Source organism: Triturus cristatus, chromosome 9 (genome assembly GCF_964204655.1).
Source record: "Triturus cristatus chromosome 9, aTriCri1.1, whole genome shotgun sequence".
Taxonomy (NCBI): domain Eukaryota; kingdom Metazoa; phylum Chordata; class Amphibia; order Caudata; family Salamandridae; genus Triturus; species Triturus cristatus.
In genome coordinates, this window is record NC_140592.1 from 377,063,815 (window position 1) to 377,082,237 (window position 18,423).

At 42.1% G+C, this 18,423-nt stretch overlaps 1 protein-coding gene across 1 annotated transcript in view; it reads right to left on the reverse strand.

Annotated features, from left to right (window-relative positions):
* The window catches only part of LOC146797985 (nesprin-2-like), a 229,303-nt gene that overhangs the window by 63,847 nt on the left and 147,033 nt on the right, over positions 1-18,423 (reverse strand). Inside the window, exons 5-7 of the mRNA XM_085625213.1 lie at positions 8,628-8,765; positions 6,352-6,546; positions 4,747-5,029 (exon numbers count right to left, since the gene is read on the reverse strand). Of these exons, the coding sequence (XP_085481339.1) occupies positions 4,747-5,029; positions 6,352-6,546; positions 8,628-8,765 (616 nt within the window). The remainder of the gene's footprint in view (positions 1-4,746; positions 5,030-6,351; positions 6,547-8,627; positions 8,766-18,423) is intronic.

An 18,423-nucleotide genomic window follows, 5' to 3' on the forward strand; every position in this document is an offset into this window, starting at 1 on the left:
TTGGCAATAATGACCTAAGCAAGAAAATATTGGCATGCCACAAGTGTGTGATAGTAAACAGGTAACTCAAGCCGCTTTTCCAATTTTAGGGCACTCTGCAAATCAAATCTGCTCGGCCCTCCTCACAATGTGAAATGCCCATTTTTGCCAAACACAAAGTGGCATGACATGATAACATTCTGGATTCCCTGGAATAGGATTTTCTTTCCGCCGAGCATCTTCCTTCCTTTCTTCATCTTCAAGAGGAAAACAGATTTGATCACCTGCATCAGTTACTAACCAGAGAGCATCATGATCCCACATCACTTAACTTGACTGCATGGCTGCTGAGAGCTTAGCATTTGTTTTTCATTTTAAAATTCTTTTTGTTTACAATTTAGACAGATTATCCGGTGATGATAGCCGAGGTCACATTACTTATATGTGTGTTTATTCAAGAGCACATTCTGGTGAAAACAATGCAATTTACAGGTCTATTTCAGGACACCTGAGACCTACCTCCTATTAAGCAGCCATAACTCAAGGGTTTCCCCACACTGAGGTTTCTAAGGTGAAGTATCATCTACTCCCACACTTTTTAATACAGAATAACTTGTCCATGGCCGGCATCTTGATAAAGTTTTGTGATCATAATCAAGTTTGATAAATCACCCTCTGCTTCCCAATGTACTGGTCCATATCAGAGCACTATCTCTCCTCTTTAGCCATTAAGGATTGCCCCATATGTAAGCAATGTTTCTGTTTGCTATCATGATTCCTAAGGAGCACATATTAAGCCCTTTTCAAGTGAGGCCAATGTAATATGCATCACCTAGTAGAGTCATTTGTGTAGTTAGTTGTATTAAAGTGCCAAATACGTCCAATAGCTCAGTTGCTTGGCCTTAGAACTTGTACCTTTAGATAGACCTAAGAATTAGAGGCACATTTTGAAAGCAGCCAGAACATAACCTGCATGTAACTCTTAAGCAGTCAATGGAAGTGCTTCTGCCTATGCACATGTTGAATCCCTTGAACCACTATCTACCAGTTCACAGGAAATTCCACACAATCTGTTCCAAATAGCAGAATTAGAATCGAAATACTCATCAATCAGGGTCAATTCAGTAAATATTTCCTGATAAAGTAACTGTGAAGCAAATAGGAGACAGTGAAACAAACAGTCTACCTTCTAAGGAATTCATCTCAGATGTATTTATTTACCTCTCCCCCACTAAAATTGGTCCTTCCCAGAAGTAAAAAAATATTTTAGGGCCACTGAGATCTCCATTCAAGCCAGTTACAGGACTTCTCTGCAAACCACGTTTAGAATTCAGCGCTCCTGCAGATAGTAACATTATTGATGCATGGAGAGCTTCAAAGCTTTATAATTAGAGACTTGTAGCGTATATTCTGTAAGGTTATCCATAAAGCAAATATGTGCTTCATCCCAAAAATACCTGCATCATTTCACCTAAACCAGCAGGTGGTTTACCTATGATTTTTCCGCAACCAACACCTACCGCTTAAAGATGGCTTTGCATTCTTCACATGAAGAGAAGTCTAATTTAATTTGACAAAACAAAGAAGTTTAAAAACTCAAATCAGTTATTTGCATCTTTTGGAAATCCAGACATAGTTCAAACTTTGTGAAGACAAGGAATTGCCTGCAGAAGAGCAGCATGTACTACTCTTTGTCACTAAGACGCTGTCAACACCTATTTGTAGGAAGATATGAACTCATTCATCCACAAAAGAACCACTTACTTTGCTCGTAAACTGCTCACTGACATATGGAAGGCCACAACTGCTTGGATGTGAAAGCAGGATCCAGTGGCGTAGCTAGCCCTTTGCCCGCCCGTGGTGGTCCCTTTGTCTTCCGCCCCGCTGCAGCCTCATTGAAGAGCGGGGGGGGTTGCTGGCAAGATTCCTCAGATGGCTGCCCCGTGACGGCTGAAGAGTGGGGGGTGATGGCGATTGCCACCCCGAGATGCCAGGTAAGAGCGGGGAAGGCTGCTACTCCCAAAACTCGTGCCGCCCGGGGTGGACTGCCCCCCCAACCCCTTGCTATGTGACAGTTATGCGATATGGAGTACTGCAAAATCTATACAGATAAGATGAGTTTCATTCAAGCCTTAAGCTCTGAATCATAATTTTAGTTGCAATTTAGTACCTGAGAAAAAATATGAAATACCAGTAAATACAGCACAATAGCAGTTGTGTTTTACACTAGCTTAGAATATCTGATGTATGGAGGCCTGTGGTGGGAAAGGAGCTTATGTCTCTCCACTTCACTGGCGAAAGGTTTGTTCATGCAGCCAAGGTGTAAAGGCTTCACAGAGTGCAATGTTAAATGAGTGCTAAGTACCACTGTTGTTTAACACTGCCAGACAACCCCAATCTGACAACGAGGAATAATTTAAGTATGTGCATGTATGAAAGAAAACAACACTGGTGAACTGTAATTAAATGTTCTTCATATTTTTCTTATGGGTAGCAGAGTGTGCCCCACGTCTGTACGTATCCAGTGTTAGAAAAGCCTAATGTGGTCCTTCAAGTATAGCTGAACTCTGCCACATTTGTAGGTCTCGGCTAGACAGTGCACGCACTGTCTCAAAGAGATGTCTTGTGTTCTATCTGTGGGTTTACAGGCCGCCCATCTCCTTCCACTGGTAAACACTGGCTTGCTCTCATTGTCTTTGATGCTATTCACAATGGCATGCGGGTGTTATGCCTTCTTCTTGTGTTTGGACCTCCCATAGCGCATGGACCAAGTACATGTCTCCTTACACTGCTCCCGGTTTGCGGAGCTATTTTTTCCTTGGTTTTCAAGCACTCCATAAGAGTACTTGTGTTTTCAGCCCGTCTCTCTTATACACTAACAAACTTACAACTATAATGCATGCGCATGTACATATGCAAATGGATTTCATAAAAAGCTGTAAACACACAAATAGCACTTTTTTTGCACGATCTGATAGTATTTGAGCTCTTGCCTCGTCCTCCATCTTGCCATAGCGCAAACACCAGCTCATGGTATTGGAGCGCTTTAAGTTCTCACCAGTTACATTACACATTGACACATTGATTTTTGTCGCTAATCCTGCTTCAATGAAGGTCTTTTTTCCCCTTCATTTTTGCTTCCCTTACCCTCTCCCGTCGTTGCTTGCCCATCTCCCCATCCCCTCCTGCTTCGCTGCTTGACTCGTCCCCCATACTTCCCTCGTCACTGCTGTTTTTATTTTTTAATTTTTTAGTATTATCCAATGGTATTGGAGCGCTTGCTCCATCCTCCATCTTACCATAGTCTCTCTTGTACACATACACATACCACTGAAGTGCATGTATGTGTGCATTTCTTTAAATGTTGTTAAAACACAAACAACACCTGTTTTATATATTATTTTTGCACGATCCAATGGTATAGGAGGGCTTGTTCCGTCCTCCATCTTGCCATAGTGCTAACACCAGCCAATGGTATTGGAGCGCATTGAGTGCTCACTTGTTACATTACACAATGATGCACTCATTGTCGTTTGCAGGAAGAAGCGTAAATGATTTGCGTAGAATCACAAATTGTTACGCCAACTCTGAGATTTAAAGCTCGTTCTCAGTTCCCCTGTCGCCAGCTCTGGCCGTTATGCAACATCCTTGCTTCACTTTAAAGCTCACCACCTGTTTCTCAGTATAATTTTCACATTTGTCAGCAAGACCCCGTCACCACAGAACAAGCATTGGCAAAGCCAATAGAGCTTGGGAATGCCTGAGCTATTGGCCTTGTCAATCTGAATGTTTTTTAGCCATGTTGTCTACTAGCACATCTGCTGTTCGGCATGACTGAAAATCATTTTAAAAAGTGCTGTGATGTGACCAGCGCAGGACACGTCATTGCGCCTTTTTAGTGTATGAGAGGCAGGACAATAAACTCAACATGGGGGGCGAAGAGACTCGGCATCGGCTCAACATCCTGTCATTCTGGGCTTTGAGTAACTTTCAGCCATGCGGACCAGCAGATGTGCTGCTAGACAACATGACTAAAAGACATTAACATTGACAAGGCCAAATGCTGGTGCATTGATGAGACCTATCGGCTTTGCCAAGGCTTGTTTCAAAAGGCTGTGGCTGAAAAAGAAAAAAACAGAAGTTCCAGCAGCATCTGTTTAACTGGAAGCACAACCAGTACACTAAAGGTGTTGGACACTGAAATATCCTTAACATATTTTGACAGTGATCCACAGATCAGATGGGAGGGTGTGCAAGAGAAGCACCAGTGATCACCAGCTGTTACTATTTAATATCGGTCAGTCTGGTGTGTGTGATAGATTGAGCATGCATAGGTATGCAACTCAATTAGAATCAAACTGCATTTGAAGGAAGCTTAGAAGTAAGTTGCTATCAGGTACTATGTAGACACTCTCTCACAATTAACAAGTTTTCTTGATAAGCAAAATATGTCCCTCTTGTCTCCCCAGATGTATACGATAGCACATTTCAAATGTTGCCCACAGGCATCCAGCATCTACGCCCTTTGTACACAGGGAGGTAACAGCAACCGAGTGAGTTCAGAAGCAAACCAGAAGAAAGAGGATATTGCCAAACAAATAGAAGAGGAAAGAGACAGGAGGCACATAAAAGCCTAGGCAACTGGAAGTCACGGAAGACAGACTGTATTTCGGTTCCTAAGGGAGAGTTAGAGTAGAAAGGAATGTGAGCCTTAGATTACTAGACGTGGTGAAAGAATGAGATAACAAATATTCAGGAATAACAGACCCGTAAAGGCACTGTGGAAAGAATCATCTTCATCATGGGAAGTGGATCCTCCAACGTCAACTGAGGGATCCCACTCCAGGTCCAGACTACCTCTGGTTGAATCGTTGCAGCGATGGACGTGGTTCTGAGTAGGGGGAAGCTCATAGCTTTCACTTGTGTCCGTGTCAAGGAATACGCAATTATCCCTTTTCTCAGGCTCTTCACTTTCTTCCGATGATATGTCAGAGAAGCGATCAGATTCCTGATTTGTTTCTTTGTCTGATTGAAACTCTTCTTCAAACACCTACCAGACAATTAACAGAAGGAATGTTAATAGAAAAGGATAATTATACGAACCACTATAATTTTTAAGAGATTCATCACAGTTTATGTAACATGAGCCCACTTTGCTCTGAAGAGCTACCAAACTTGTTTAACCAATAACAGGAAAACTTTGAAGATCAGTGTTAAGGTTGTTTTGGGAATTTAGAGGAAAAAACCATCCTCCTGCTCCCTAAGGTTTTCTTCAAATCTGGCAGCCTGCATGAGAGTGCACTCAGAGTCAAGCTGCCCCGGTTGTCTCCTAGTGTTTGGGAGGTGGCCGTGATTAAGAAGACTGCAAACTCTACTCAATGTTTGTATGGTAAGACTGAAAGCCAACACCATGTAGCAAGTTTAGGTTATACATGGCAGGTGTTCTGCATCCTCCAGGTATGTAGTACGGGTCTTAGAAATACACTCTGGGACATATTTACAATAAAGTGGCAGAGTGCGGGTTAGATCCAAAATAGCTAACGCTGCGCTCCGTCACTTTAGAAATGCAGGAACGCACCTTATTTACAATAATACGGTGCACCCCTGCATTTCTCCCTGCTCTGTCGCTAAATTGAGCTGGCTAGCACCAGCGCAGGCACCCTTGCATCATAGTGCAAGGGTGCCAGCTTTGAGGGAGTGGTTGTTTATGTGCAGTAAGGTGTCCCTTCCTGCACATAAACAATCACAAATGGCGATTTGTAACTTCTATGTGCGCGGCATTGTGCAGCACACGTAGCAGGGTTTTTTAATGATTGTTTATGTGCAGGAAGGGACACCATTAAACCATGTTAAGTGGCTTAAAGCCGCCTTGTAAATAAGGCGAAGCCTCTATCGCCAAAGGAACGTCTTTAAAAGTGACTTTCCTGTGGCGATAGGTGCTTGTAAATATACCCCTCTATATTTTCAGAATAGCTACCAGCTTTACTCTAATCCGTTTGGGGCATGTCATGGGTTTCAAGAACTGCAAATCTTAAACATGCTCCCCTGTGTCTGGTTAGGAACCCTGGGATGAACATGAGAGGAGTCTCTGATGTGGCCTTTTTGGTGTTTGGAATAAAACGCTCCATCACCAGTAACACATGCAGCTCTGATGAAAGTGGGCATCCAATTCTCCTTGGAAGACTGATTGCTGATTATAACATCCTTCAAACTAGTAGAAAAAAAAACCACTGGGCAAAAAGAATCACAAAACAGTGCATTTTCTTGAGGGATTAGTAAGAAACTACATTACATGTTAAAAGGGAGGTGGCAACTGGCAAAAGAACTGAATAAAGCTTGTGATGTCTGGTAAGGGATGGGCTGTCTCCATACCAGCCTCATGCTGACAAGCCTGCGGCGGAAACGGAAAACACGGCTGAAGACTTCTTGGCAGTAGCAGCTTAGCAATTGCAGCTCCTCCTCCAGGTACTCTGCATCCAGCGGCTCGCTCCGCTGTATCAGTTGTTCTCCAAACACCAGGAGCCCATCGACTCGGTCAGCGTTCACCTGTACATCCTGCTGTAAGGGCTGATACAAAGAACACCAGGGAGGGACTTTACCATGAGCTAATTAGAGTTTTGCAACACCTTGTACAAGACCAACCAGTACAATTTCTCAAGAACATTGTATACACTAAATCACACATGCCCCACCCTCACGTTTTGCCTCCTTTGATCTCTTGACTTCAAAGAGAAAAGCAAGCACCTTGGTTTACACAAGGCCTCTCTTGTTTCTGTTTGGTATGCCTCTTTCTTCCTCGTCTGCCCACTTATTTGCTCTAAAATAACTCTAGTGGTAGATTTATGTCTTGCCTAAAATTCAGTGTGTGTTATTTCCCAAGACAATGCTTATAGCCAATAGAATCACTGATGCCATGAAACAGAGAACTAATTTTAGAGCTAATTATTAAACAGGATATTTTACTGGACCAGTAAACACATGTGTGAATGAGGCTTCCATACAAATTTCTGTGTTGGGCCATGTACATAAATCCTCAATTTAGTAAGTTGGAAATCTACTCCAGTAAGTTTCTTACTACATGCATGAGAGATGTTAAACATTTTGGTGACTCAAAAACATCCTCATGTGTAGCCTGCAAGCAGAAATGACCGAGAAGATAGCTTAATTTTTAGTGAAAATGTTGTAATCCATGAGGTTTGCAAAGAACATCAAGCAGGATTCGTAAAGAGATTAGAAAATCTACATTTGTTTAGTTTGCATTTTTACATTTATGAAACTTTCAGAGGCTCCAGAAATTCCGAGGAAACTTTGACAAAATCTAATTGTTGCTAATGCTAAGGCATTTCTATATATGGAATAACACATAGTTAACTATCATTCATGCAGAAATGGCTGTCATAATTGCAAAGTCACTTTGAAACTTTTTTTTCCCTTCTTTCTTTAAAAAGAATATTTTCTCCCATGGTGAAGCACCTTCTTCTAAATCCCCTCATGCACATTCCAGATAGAGTAAATAGTGCCACAGTTGTAATCAGTCCACAAGCCTACAGCTAGTTCAAGGCTGGAAACAGGGCATGAAAAAAAATGAACACCCACAAACATACGTAGGTGTGCGCAAACTTTCCATGGCATTCTTGCCCTGGAGCCCTCTCACTCAGCCATTGACGGCAGATTAACTCCCACGTAATCATACGTCATACTGAGGTAATACTATCTGTTAGAAAATGAATTCCTGAGAGAAATGTAAACTTTTTTTCAAGTGCAAAAGTGGATTTGCAACCATAAATTATGTCATTTGCAAACCTAAGATTATAGTCTTTGCGAATCGAACCTATCAATTATAAAATGGTGGGAAAGTGGCTTAAGAAATACCAGAATGTGATTGGTACACTTACCACATCTGGGCTAGAGCCCAATAATTGATCGTAACTACATATCAGTGACCCTTTGGCCGTGGTGGAACATTAGATTAACTAAGGCGAAGCAACATGTAAATATGTTTTTTTCCACCAATAAAAGTAGCGATAACAGGATGAGGTGCAGGGTGCATCTAGGTCATAAGTCACTTGTATTTACCTGGGAGCCTGCCATTAGATTATGTACACCTTATAAACATATTTTAAGATTACAGTGCAAGGGTTGCAACGTGTCTTTTCCCCGTGGCTTAGAAAGACCTAGTAGACTCGGGTAAAGTGAGACAGATATCATGGGTTGGCTGCTACACCATGAAATACGGTTCACCGTGGCCATGCAACGAACAGTAAGGATTTGAAACTTTTTTGTGTGGGCAAGCATTGTCTCTACCAAGAGGGGCTGTTAAATAGTCATTTGGTTGTAAAGCGTTTAAATCCTTGCAGTGAAACAAAATCTCACTGCATCAGTGTGCCTGAAGGCCCCTTATAATATGACTTGTAGATAGCAGCCATTTGCTCTCCTACACAAAGCTCCCATCTACAAAATGTCCCAGAATGCAAGCAGAGACTGACCAAAGACACCATCCGGCAAGAGTTCCATGTGTACATTTTATATGAGGCAACTGGCATACGGCTTTACCTGAGAAATTTACTATAGGTCAGAAGCAAGGCTTTGTAACATACCCCCACAATCCTAGGCCTTCATACTTTAGTTGCTACACTACTTGTAGTCACCTGAAGCTGTTTTATCTTCTCCAGAGTGTTGCCACTCGAAAAATGTTCAACGTCAGTCAGTTTGAGGTCCAGCTCGATCAGCCACACTTCGATGATCTCCCGCTCGCTCTCAAACTCTTCTCGTTTGCTCACAAAGTACTAAAGAAAAAAATGTAAAAACACCTCAGAAGCCAAGCTCATGACTACTGTCTGGTTATTCCCCATTCCTAAAAGCACAACTTGAAATGGTGATGTAAACCTCTAGGTGAATACCACACTCAAAGGTACCTGTATTTACCTGGCACCGTATTCCGCACTCAAAGGGCCTTTCAGATGTGATTGACGCTGCCAACTGAGACAAAGTTAATACTCTCACAGTTACATTGTGCACAGTCTGTGTCACATGCCTTGATGAATGCACCTGCTGTGGAATTCTAACTTCACTAAAATCAATAAAATTGATTTATAAAAAAAGGACCTTTCAGATTGAGAACCTCTGTCTTGTCTTAAATGGGAATAAAGCACAATAGTGATGGAATAGCCTAGGTGAACTAAATATACAATAGCATTTCAGTGGATTTGGTATCACAAATATTATTATATGGTTATTTTAACTGTGGGGGAAAGTTGCGCCCAGATGTGTAATCTATTTGATTTTCTAACAAAACATTTTTCTGGATTTGCTCCTTTTGGAGCTTTTCATGTAAAAAAACATACCAGTGAACCTTGGATTTTTTTTATCATTTCACAGGCAAATGTACAGAACAAGGATAGGTCCACATCACCTAAACTGATTTGGGCCAATGTTATTGTAATTTGTCAGCAATGTAGCCAGACACAAAAACAGATTTGTATTTTAATATTTACAATTTGTCAGCTGTGTTTGAAGCTGTTAGCATCACTGTTTCATATTAGACCCATATTGCCCTATGCAATTTCAACAGGACTGACCAAATTGTTTAAGTGATCACCTCTCCAGCCTGTAACTAACCCACTGAAAGAGGCGCCTGGGACAACCTTATTTCTCCTGCAATAGCACATCAGTGTCCTAGCAGTGATTAAGAACAACATACAACTCCCATGATCCTTTTCAAAGAGTAGTCTATGGATTTATTTTCAAGAAATCTCTTGAACTCACTATGCGCCATGTCACACCACATCACCTACCATCATATGATCAAACCACCCCGTCAGGAAGCCATCACCCACTGCTTGCCACCACAATAAACAGGCAAAAACCAAATGGCCACCGCTCTAATCCTTAAGCATCCTGTCCTCAGAAATCCTGGAAATACCCCTCTGAATAACAGAAAGCTAACCTTCATCTAGGTAAAGAATCAACATTGTGTTTTCATATCATTGATTCACCTCGAATTAATACAGCAATGGTAATAACTTTGGGCCACATGCATCAAAAGAAAAAACGGTCGCAAACGGGCAGATTCTCAGAATCTGCCCCTTTGCGATCGGTATTTTTGCATTTGGGATGATGCATCCCAAATGCAAAATCGCAATTTAAGTAATCTCTAAATTGGAATTACTTAAATTGCGATTGCATTTAAGGAATCGTAAATTGAGATTCCTTAAATGGAATGCATTAAAGTAAAAAAATTAGCGATTTCGCTAATAGGAGTCGCAAATTACCATGTGTGTGTGCAACATGTACTCATATGCAGATTTCAGGGGTGCAACAGGGTATCCTTTTGGAACCCTTGCACCCTTGAAATTGCATGCGCAATTTGCGAGTACCTATTGGGTACTCGCAAATTGCGAATGCAATTCCCATTCATTCCTATGGGCCTCTAGGCCCATAGGAATGAATGGGAAGACATTCCTTAATTACGCCTCGCAATTTGCGAGTCGTAATTAAGGAATGTTTAGAAATCACTATTTTTTTAGCCATTTCTACATGCGTAGGCTTTTGCGATTCCTTAATTGCGATTTCTTAATAATCGCAATTAAGGAATCTCAAAAGCATACCTTGATGCATGTACCCCGTTATTCTTAAAAGGGGCTGCTGGTGCAGAACGTGTCCTTATGCCCATACCAAGTGTTACTATCATCACACAATTCAGTACTTAAAGAGAAGATCTGCCGTCAGCCACTCTAGCACTTAAACCTGTGACCTTCAAGTTAACTAAAAACCTATGGCATGGATGATTTAACAATCTGGACTATCGTGTTTTCCAATACTTACAGTAAGACTTTTAAAGATAGAAGCTTTGTTCTTTTCCTTACTTGTCTATAGGCTGGGTGCATTGTTAAATTGAAGCCATTGTACAAGTGTTCAGTGAAAGAGAGTCAACAGCATTCAAAGGCTTCACATAACACAGGTAATCGTGACCTTCATGGAAGGAAACAAGCTCACAAATCAATGTCCTCTTTGTAGTTTCTAGTTATTTCATGTTATGTTTTTTGCACTCACTCAACCTTAAAGTAGCTTCCAATTGTTGGCAATAGGTTTTACAAGAGTCTCCAGGAGTAAAGCAGCTTCATTGTTGTGTTGAGTTTGAGGTTCCCAGACTTGGCACTGAAGTGCTTCACGGTGAGTTTGGAAGCAGGGACATTAGTTTAGGCAATAAGGTATTGCGTGGTTACAAACAGGGTGGAGATTTGGCAGCGCTAAATAAATTACTGCCAAAGCTCAGTGCTGGCACTGACGAACAGCGGGGATGCCAAGTGACCCTGTTGCCAAATACCTAGACTGCCTAGTCTTGATTCCACCTTATGCCTACTTCTTTCTGCAGCCTACACTTCATGCCACCTTATCTCATTCTTGCAGGGTCTCTTTCATCCATGAATTCTCCCTTTGTCACTGTTTTTATGTTGCTCTCTTCTTCCTTGTATCTCCCTTTGCTGTATTCGTCTTGCTTTCTTTGGGTTCAGGACCGATGATGAAAAATAAGTCCCTGCAACCAAAATGTGTGATGGTGCCCACTACCTGCATCCACGGGCAAAACTGCTGATCCAAGCAGGTTTCCAGACTTCACACAAGTTGATTCCTTTGTAAAGATGGCGAAGAAATGTTTTGCAAGTGAGACCGTCCCAGATTTATAAATGACACATATGGTCTTGTTAATCTGCATATATTCTCAACTTTAATTTTTCCCTCCACCTCTTTGTGTACACCCTCATTAATACCTTGTGTAGAGCCCTACACAAAACCCTTTTAGCTGTACCAGTTAATAGCATCCCCCATTTCCAAAGGTGTCAGACCACTTAACTTGGACAGGGTCTATTACCTCACAAGAGGGTGGAAATGGGAGAACTACAGTAGCCATCAATAATGGACACCCCCTTAAGCGAATTACATTCTTCTTCATGGGGGAATGTTTTGTGTAAATGTGCCAGTGATTCAAGCTCCTCACAATGGCTGGCATGAGGAAACCCATAGGGCTCAGGACTTCCTTGAGTACTCTTTAACATTTAATTGAAGGCTTCAGCGCAACACATCATTCGTATAGGTGTCAGTTTGTCTATTAGACAATGACACACACATTATCTGGTAGAAAAAGGCATTTGGAAATGATCAGAAGAATCTTATCCATGCCATTTCTTTCGTAATGGTAAAAACTTTGAGGGTAAACAATTTCTAAAGTCAAACTTATTGAAGGCAGAAATCATGATTGTAAGAGCACAACTAGAAACAATAAGGCACAATTGGCAGCATTAACAAGGAAATTGTCCACCATCTTTGGAAATCGAAAGCAGTGGTTTTATTTAACACGTTTGTTTGTAGGTCCATAGATAGTTCACATTTTGAAGAGGGTTCTTGCATAAGCACTATAAAAATCTTTCCCTACCTAGACATAACACACAGAATACAAGCTATATAGGATTGCTTGTATTTGTAAATCAGATGGCAGTACACTCACAGAATGCTGCATTTTGATTGGTTCTTAGCTGCTCAACCTCTGCCCAGGACATTAATAGTCAGTCCCTGTGCTGAATAAAACATGTGACATCATCTGTGTCTGTTGTGAAGTGATGTTTTATCCTTGGGCGAGGTTCGCCCTTTGTAAAACTGCCAGAAATAAAATGTTGATTCTGCCTGTCACCCAAGCTCTAATCTCATCCTTCAGGTAAAAGCATTAATGAACCTTTGATTTCAGAAAGAGATAACCATCTAGTGGCTGAATTGCAAATTGCAGAACTGGAAAATCTGAACTCAATCCCTGCTTTCCTGTTTGACCATGTAGTGGCATAACACACAGAGTCATGTTTGTTAGAGATAGCGGGACCCCTCTGGACCCTGACGGACACCGTAGAATAGATAGGTGAGTGATTGGGTGTGGTTGAGAAAATTAATTACATAGTACGTTCAGTCAACGGTCACACTCTGAAGAATAAAGACTTATATTACTGAGCTCCCTGTGTGGCGTGATTATTTACATGTACCCGGGCTGGGGAGGATGCTACAACTGGTGGCAAGATAGGGGATTCCAAAAAACCTGCAACCCGAAGAACCAAGGGCGCTCTCACAGAGAGTTTGTCGTGGTCCAGCAAACTGCTTGTGTGCGCCATGTGTACCTCAGTCGAAGTGAAAAAAGTGACAGTTGGCGTATGTGGATTCAAATTGCCACCCAAGCCAGTGCAAGGCCAGAGATGAAAGTAAAGGCTTTACAAAACGTTTGTTTGTCGTCAACTAGAATTTGTTGGTAAAGTCGAGAAAAGAGTTCCTGCGCCACACAGAGCCATCATTCACACAGTTCGACAACACTAAAGGCAGCGACAACCAGGCACAGAGAAGCGCTAAAGGCTTTGATAGCCGAGTGCAAGGAAGCGCTAAAGCGGAAACATTTTTGATGCAAAGAAACGCTAAAGGCAGTAGAAACCAGGTACAGTGAAAAGAGGTGAGAGTGGGGACCATTCTGTGCAAGAAACAAAGCTGCTAATCATCGCCAAAGAAGAAGACGGTGGCTCACAACCAGAGAGCAGGCACGACAACCCAAATGTTATTACATGGCTAGTGCTTAATGAAGGAGCCGGTCTGTGTGGGCAGCAGGTGCTCCAGACAGCAGAATGTTTCACAGGTTATGATGCCTCCACATTCCTAAAACCACGTCTCCCTTTGATACTGCCAAAAAGTAGAATATTGGTGACAGATGGATCGAATCCTTCAATGATTTCATTGATGCGCTGGAAGAAGCAAATGACAAAAAGATAATTAAATATTCAAAGAATTTGGTGGGGGAAAGAGTAAAAGAAGTGATAAAGAAAATACCACACGGTGATGAAATGACGTACCGTCAAATCAAAGAGGCGTTAAACACCAAATTTAATCCAATGCCAAATGTCAACTGTGAAAGGTACATTTTCAGTCAAGAAAGACAGAAAGCTGGTGAAATGATGGATGAATTTATAGAAAGACTTGATTCGCTCATCAAGCATTCCAAGTTCAATGAGTTCAACGATGAAGAGGCCATGTGTCTCAGGGTAATAGATGGCTGTCTCTCCGATTCCTTCAGATGACGAATGTTGAAGCTTGGAGTGAGTGCTCATGGCTTCTAGAGCGGAAGAAAGAGCTGACACACAAGCGCCCAACACGAAGGCTGGAACAGCCAAAAATGAATCGGCGCTGAGTGTGAAAAGTAAGCCGAAATACAAGGTAGATGGCCACAAAGTAATGTCTGCTAAGCAAAAGAAGTTGTGTTTTCAATGTGCATTTTCCTTTCCACATGAAGGTAAATGTCCCGCCATTGACTGATATGCAAAGTCTGCGGGAAAGAGAACCATTCTGTAATGGTTTGCAAAGGACAGATCAAGTGCATCACATTGAGAAAACAAAATAGATGCCAGATAGTTCCAGAGACGTTCCCACCACACCCACAAGGCCAAGCGGCAACATCAGCTGATTGTCATAAAATTCCTCGTATATAAGTTCATCACCATCATTGTCAAGCAACAGTGAGGAAGATGGGTCTTGTCAACATTGACCACTGGCCAGGGTGAACATGTACGATTAGATTCCTGCAAGGAAGAATGTTGGTTGAAGCGAGATTCTTCTGGACCCTGCCCCAAATTCACACTGAAGGTGAATGGGTGCTCCATACCTTTTATCATAGACAGTGGCGCGTTGATAAACATTATGTCTGCGGAAAAGTACAATGAACTGTCTACAGTGCCCCGTTTAACTCTGTCGAAAACCAAAGAGTATACGTGGCCTGCTTTGATACCATGGCAAAGCAAAGGTTAATTTATAGCAACTGTGAAGCATAAAAAGATGAAATTCCAAGCACCAATTCATGTCTTGTCAAGCACTTCATCGAAATCATGTTTACTCACTTTCAGCACTGCTGCTGACACCGGGCTGATTACTGTAAACTACAACGTCAGTGCCTATCATGGGAAAGTGAATCAGTTTCCATCCTTGTTTCATGAACTAGGGAGACTTAAGACAATGAAAGTGCAACTTCAAATAAATGAGGACATCTGTCCTGTTACTTATCGACATCGCCAAATTGCGTTTCATTTACAAGAGGCCGTTGAGAAAGAACTTGAGATGCTATTAAAGCATGACATAATGGTGCAATCCACTGGTCCGACGCCATGGGTGTCCCCCATGGTGGTAGTGTCTTAGAAGGATAGTGGAGGATCAGGAAGGATCTGCATTGATATGCGTCAAGCTAACAAGGTGATTGAAAGAGAATGACATCCGGGTCCGCATAATGCTGACATGATTACGCAACTGAATGGAGCCAAAGATATTGCCTGGCTTGATTTGAACAAAGGGTATCACTATTTCGAACGGAAAGAAAATTGCAGGTACATTACCACCTTTTCAACTCATATTGGTTTATTAAGATATAAAAGACTATGTTTCGGAGTGCAGCTGCAGAACTCTTTCAGGATGTCATTCGTTGCATAATACAGCCATTCACAAATACTTTCAATTACAGTGATGACATATTGGATTTTGGGGCCACACGAAAGGAACATGATATAGCTCTGACACAAGTGTGTCGTGCACTTGTTGCTACAGGTCTCACTTGAAATGCAGCAAAGTGTGAGTTTCATAAAATAAAGCTCAAGTTCTTGGGTCATATCTTTACTGATGGGGGAATGACTCCAGATCTAAATAAAGTACACACTTTGTCATCTACTTCTTCCCAACAAGTTGTATCTATGCTATGATTCTTCCTTTGTATGGCCAGTTACTGTTCAAGGTACATATGTGACTTTGCCACTGAAAGTGCCCATTGAGTGACTTAACAAAACCAAATATTTCATTATGATAATCTTGTGAATGTGAACAAAGCTTCAAGAAAATCAAACATGAGATTGACAATGCCACTAAAATGGCATACTTTGATTTAAAACTGCAAACGAAGTTTGATGTTGATGCCAGCCAAGTGGGGTTAGGTGCCATGCTTGCCCAGCACTCTGGACATCAGTGGCGGCCGCCATAAACAAAGGGTGGTAGACAGGTGGAGGGTACGTGAAAGGGGTCGCATGCAGGGCAGTTAGAAATACTTTTTTTTTTTTTTACTTACCTTTAGCTGCCAGCCACCTCCAGTGTCACGTCGTGCCGCCTCTCCGCTTCCTGCCTGGTCCCAGCAGCCCCTGGGATAGACTCCCATCCAATCCCCAGGCTGCAGAGCTGCACATGGATTGGCCTGAGTGGGCTAGAAAGACTCTCCGCTCAGGCCAGGGAATCTGTGGGGTTTCTCCAGCCCAGCTGCTCAATGCAGCTGGGCTGGAGAAAACTTAAGTGAACATGTGTGTTTTGGTCGGCCTGAGAAGCCGGCCAAACACATATGAGCAATTAGGGAGTAGAGTGCGCTTAGCACTCCTCCTCTCCCTCCCATGCCTCAGCCCGCCCCTCCCAACAGCACTGGCTAACAGATGGCAAATGCAAAATAAAACAATGCAAGAACATCGTTTTATTTTACATTTGGTGGCTCTGAGCCAGGCAGTGGGGCGATGCTCCTCCGCCATTGCAGAGGAGTGACGTAAGTGATTAGGTGTGGTAAAGAAAATTCATGACATAGTACGTTCAGTTAACAGTTACACTCTGAAGAATATAGATGTGTAATTCCGAGCTATGAGTGTGGCGTGATCATATGCGTGTACCCAGGCTGAGGAGGACACTACAGACCAAATTGTGTGATCTAAGGCAATTAACTTATTTAACTGATCCTCTATTTTTGTTCACTATCACACTTGAGAGCATCTTGAAATATGTGCATTCAGGATGTATGTTGTGCAAAAATCCATAGGGTTTGGTTTAATAGCCTATAATGTTTCTCCATCTATGCAATGCTTCAAGTGGGATGAAAAAAGTGTAGGGAGGTCTCTAAATGGGACATGGCCTATTTAATTAAGGGTGTGGCCTAAAAACGTAAACTACATTTCTGTGATTTGAATAGCATGCCGCCTGACCTTTATTTTGGTGCTCCTCTGATCTTTTTGTTATTGCACCCTGATATATAACACAACAACTGACACACGTCCAAAAGCAGCAAGGTTTTGCCAGAGTTGTTAGTTGTTTAAGATAAATGAGTAAAAACAATGACTTTGTTGTAAATAGTTAATATTGAAAATGTTTTAATTCTGAAATTAGGAGACTGTAAAGTAAGTATAAGTGAGGTCTGTGGAAAGGGCAGTGGTCTTCAGAGAGTCTCAAACATTCGTGTTATTTTCACTTGGTTAGACACGCACACCCTTTTTCTATTCACATCCTCTCAATCTGCATATCTTTTACCTCTTTACTCTTTAGCAAACTCTTTTCACTCTCTCCTGAATACACCTCCTTGCATCTCCTTCACTTCACCACCCCCAATCACCCAACACACTCACTCACCTATAAGACCTGCATTTTCTTTTACTTTCACATTGTTAATGTGTTAACAATTGTGTTCAGCCTTCACACATAGTGCTTAATTTGAACCGGTGGTCGCTGGTGGGGGCCACTGGTACTCATTTTTGGGGACTGGCACTTATTTTTCTGCATCGGACATTTATGAGAGCAAGGCAGGGAAAAACAAACAAAACAGAAAGATGACGGAATAGAAAAACGGAAAATCCGTCACAAAGAGAGAAAGCAGGAACCTGCAGGAGTGAGAACAAGCATTGGCATAGCCAATAGGTCTCGCCTTTGGGACCTTATAAGTGTTTAGCCATGCAACAGTTGCATAACTAAATACTTATAAGGTCCCAAAAGCGAGACCTATTGGCTATGCCAAGCGGGCATGCGGCCGCGAAAGTGAAAGTGATCGCGATCAAAGTGGCCGTGGGGCCACGAAAGTAATCGCGGTAAAGTGCGGCTTGTGCGCCCGCGCACATGCACTGTAGCCCCAGGCTGGCCTGGTAGCACTTTTTGGAGCCCTCTCAATAAGTCTCGCCAGACCAGCGCATGCGCTGGGTCAGGCGAGACCTAAAAATGTCTAATAGTGACTAGGACTCCAGATATACAACTCAGCTGCCAGGCATTTTAGTGTTAAAGCCCAAATGGGCCAGCCAATCCCGAGTTCATCACAGGTCTCTCGGTCTCTGAATGCCTAAGAAAATATACATCCTATTGGTGTACTTTTGCATATTTAAAACATGTAACTTGATTCATGAACTACATTTAGCCTTTTAAAGAACTGGATGCCTGGTGCAGTGGAGCGCTTTATAGGCAAGGAAAATAAAACTTGCAATTGGCATTTAATTAAATCTCCAAAGCACGTGCTCCATACATGAAATTGTCAACAATGTTTTTGCACCAGTTTTTATTCTCAGCCTGCTGCTGTCACTGGCTGTCTATTAATTGAGCTCTCAGTCCAGCAGTTGGCTATCTGACTGCAGCCTTCACTTGTCTACCATAGCTGTGATG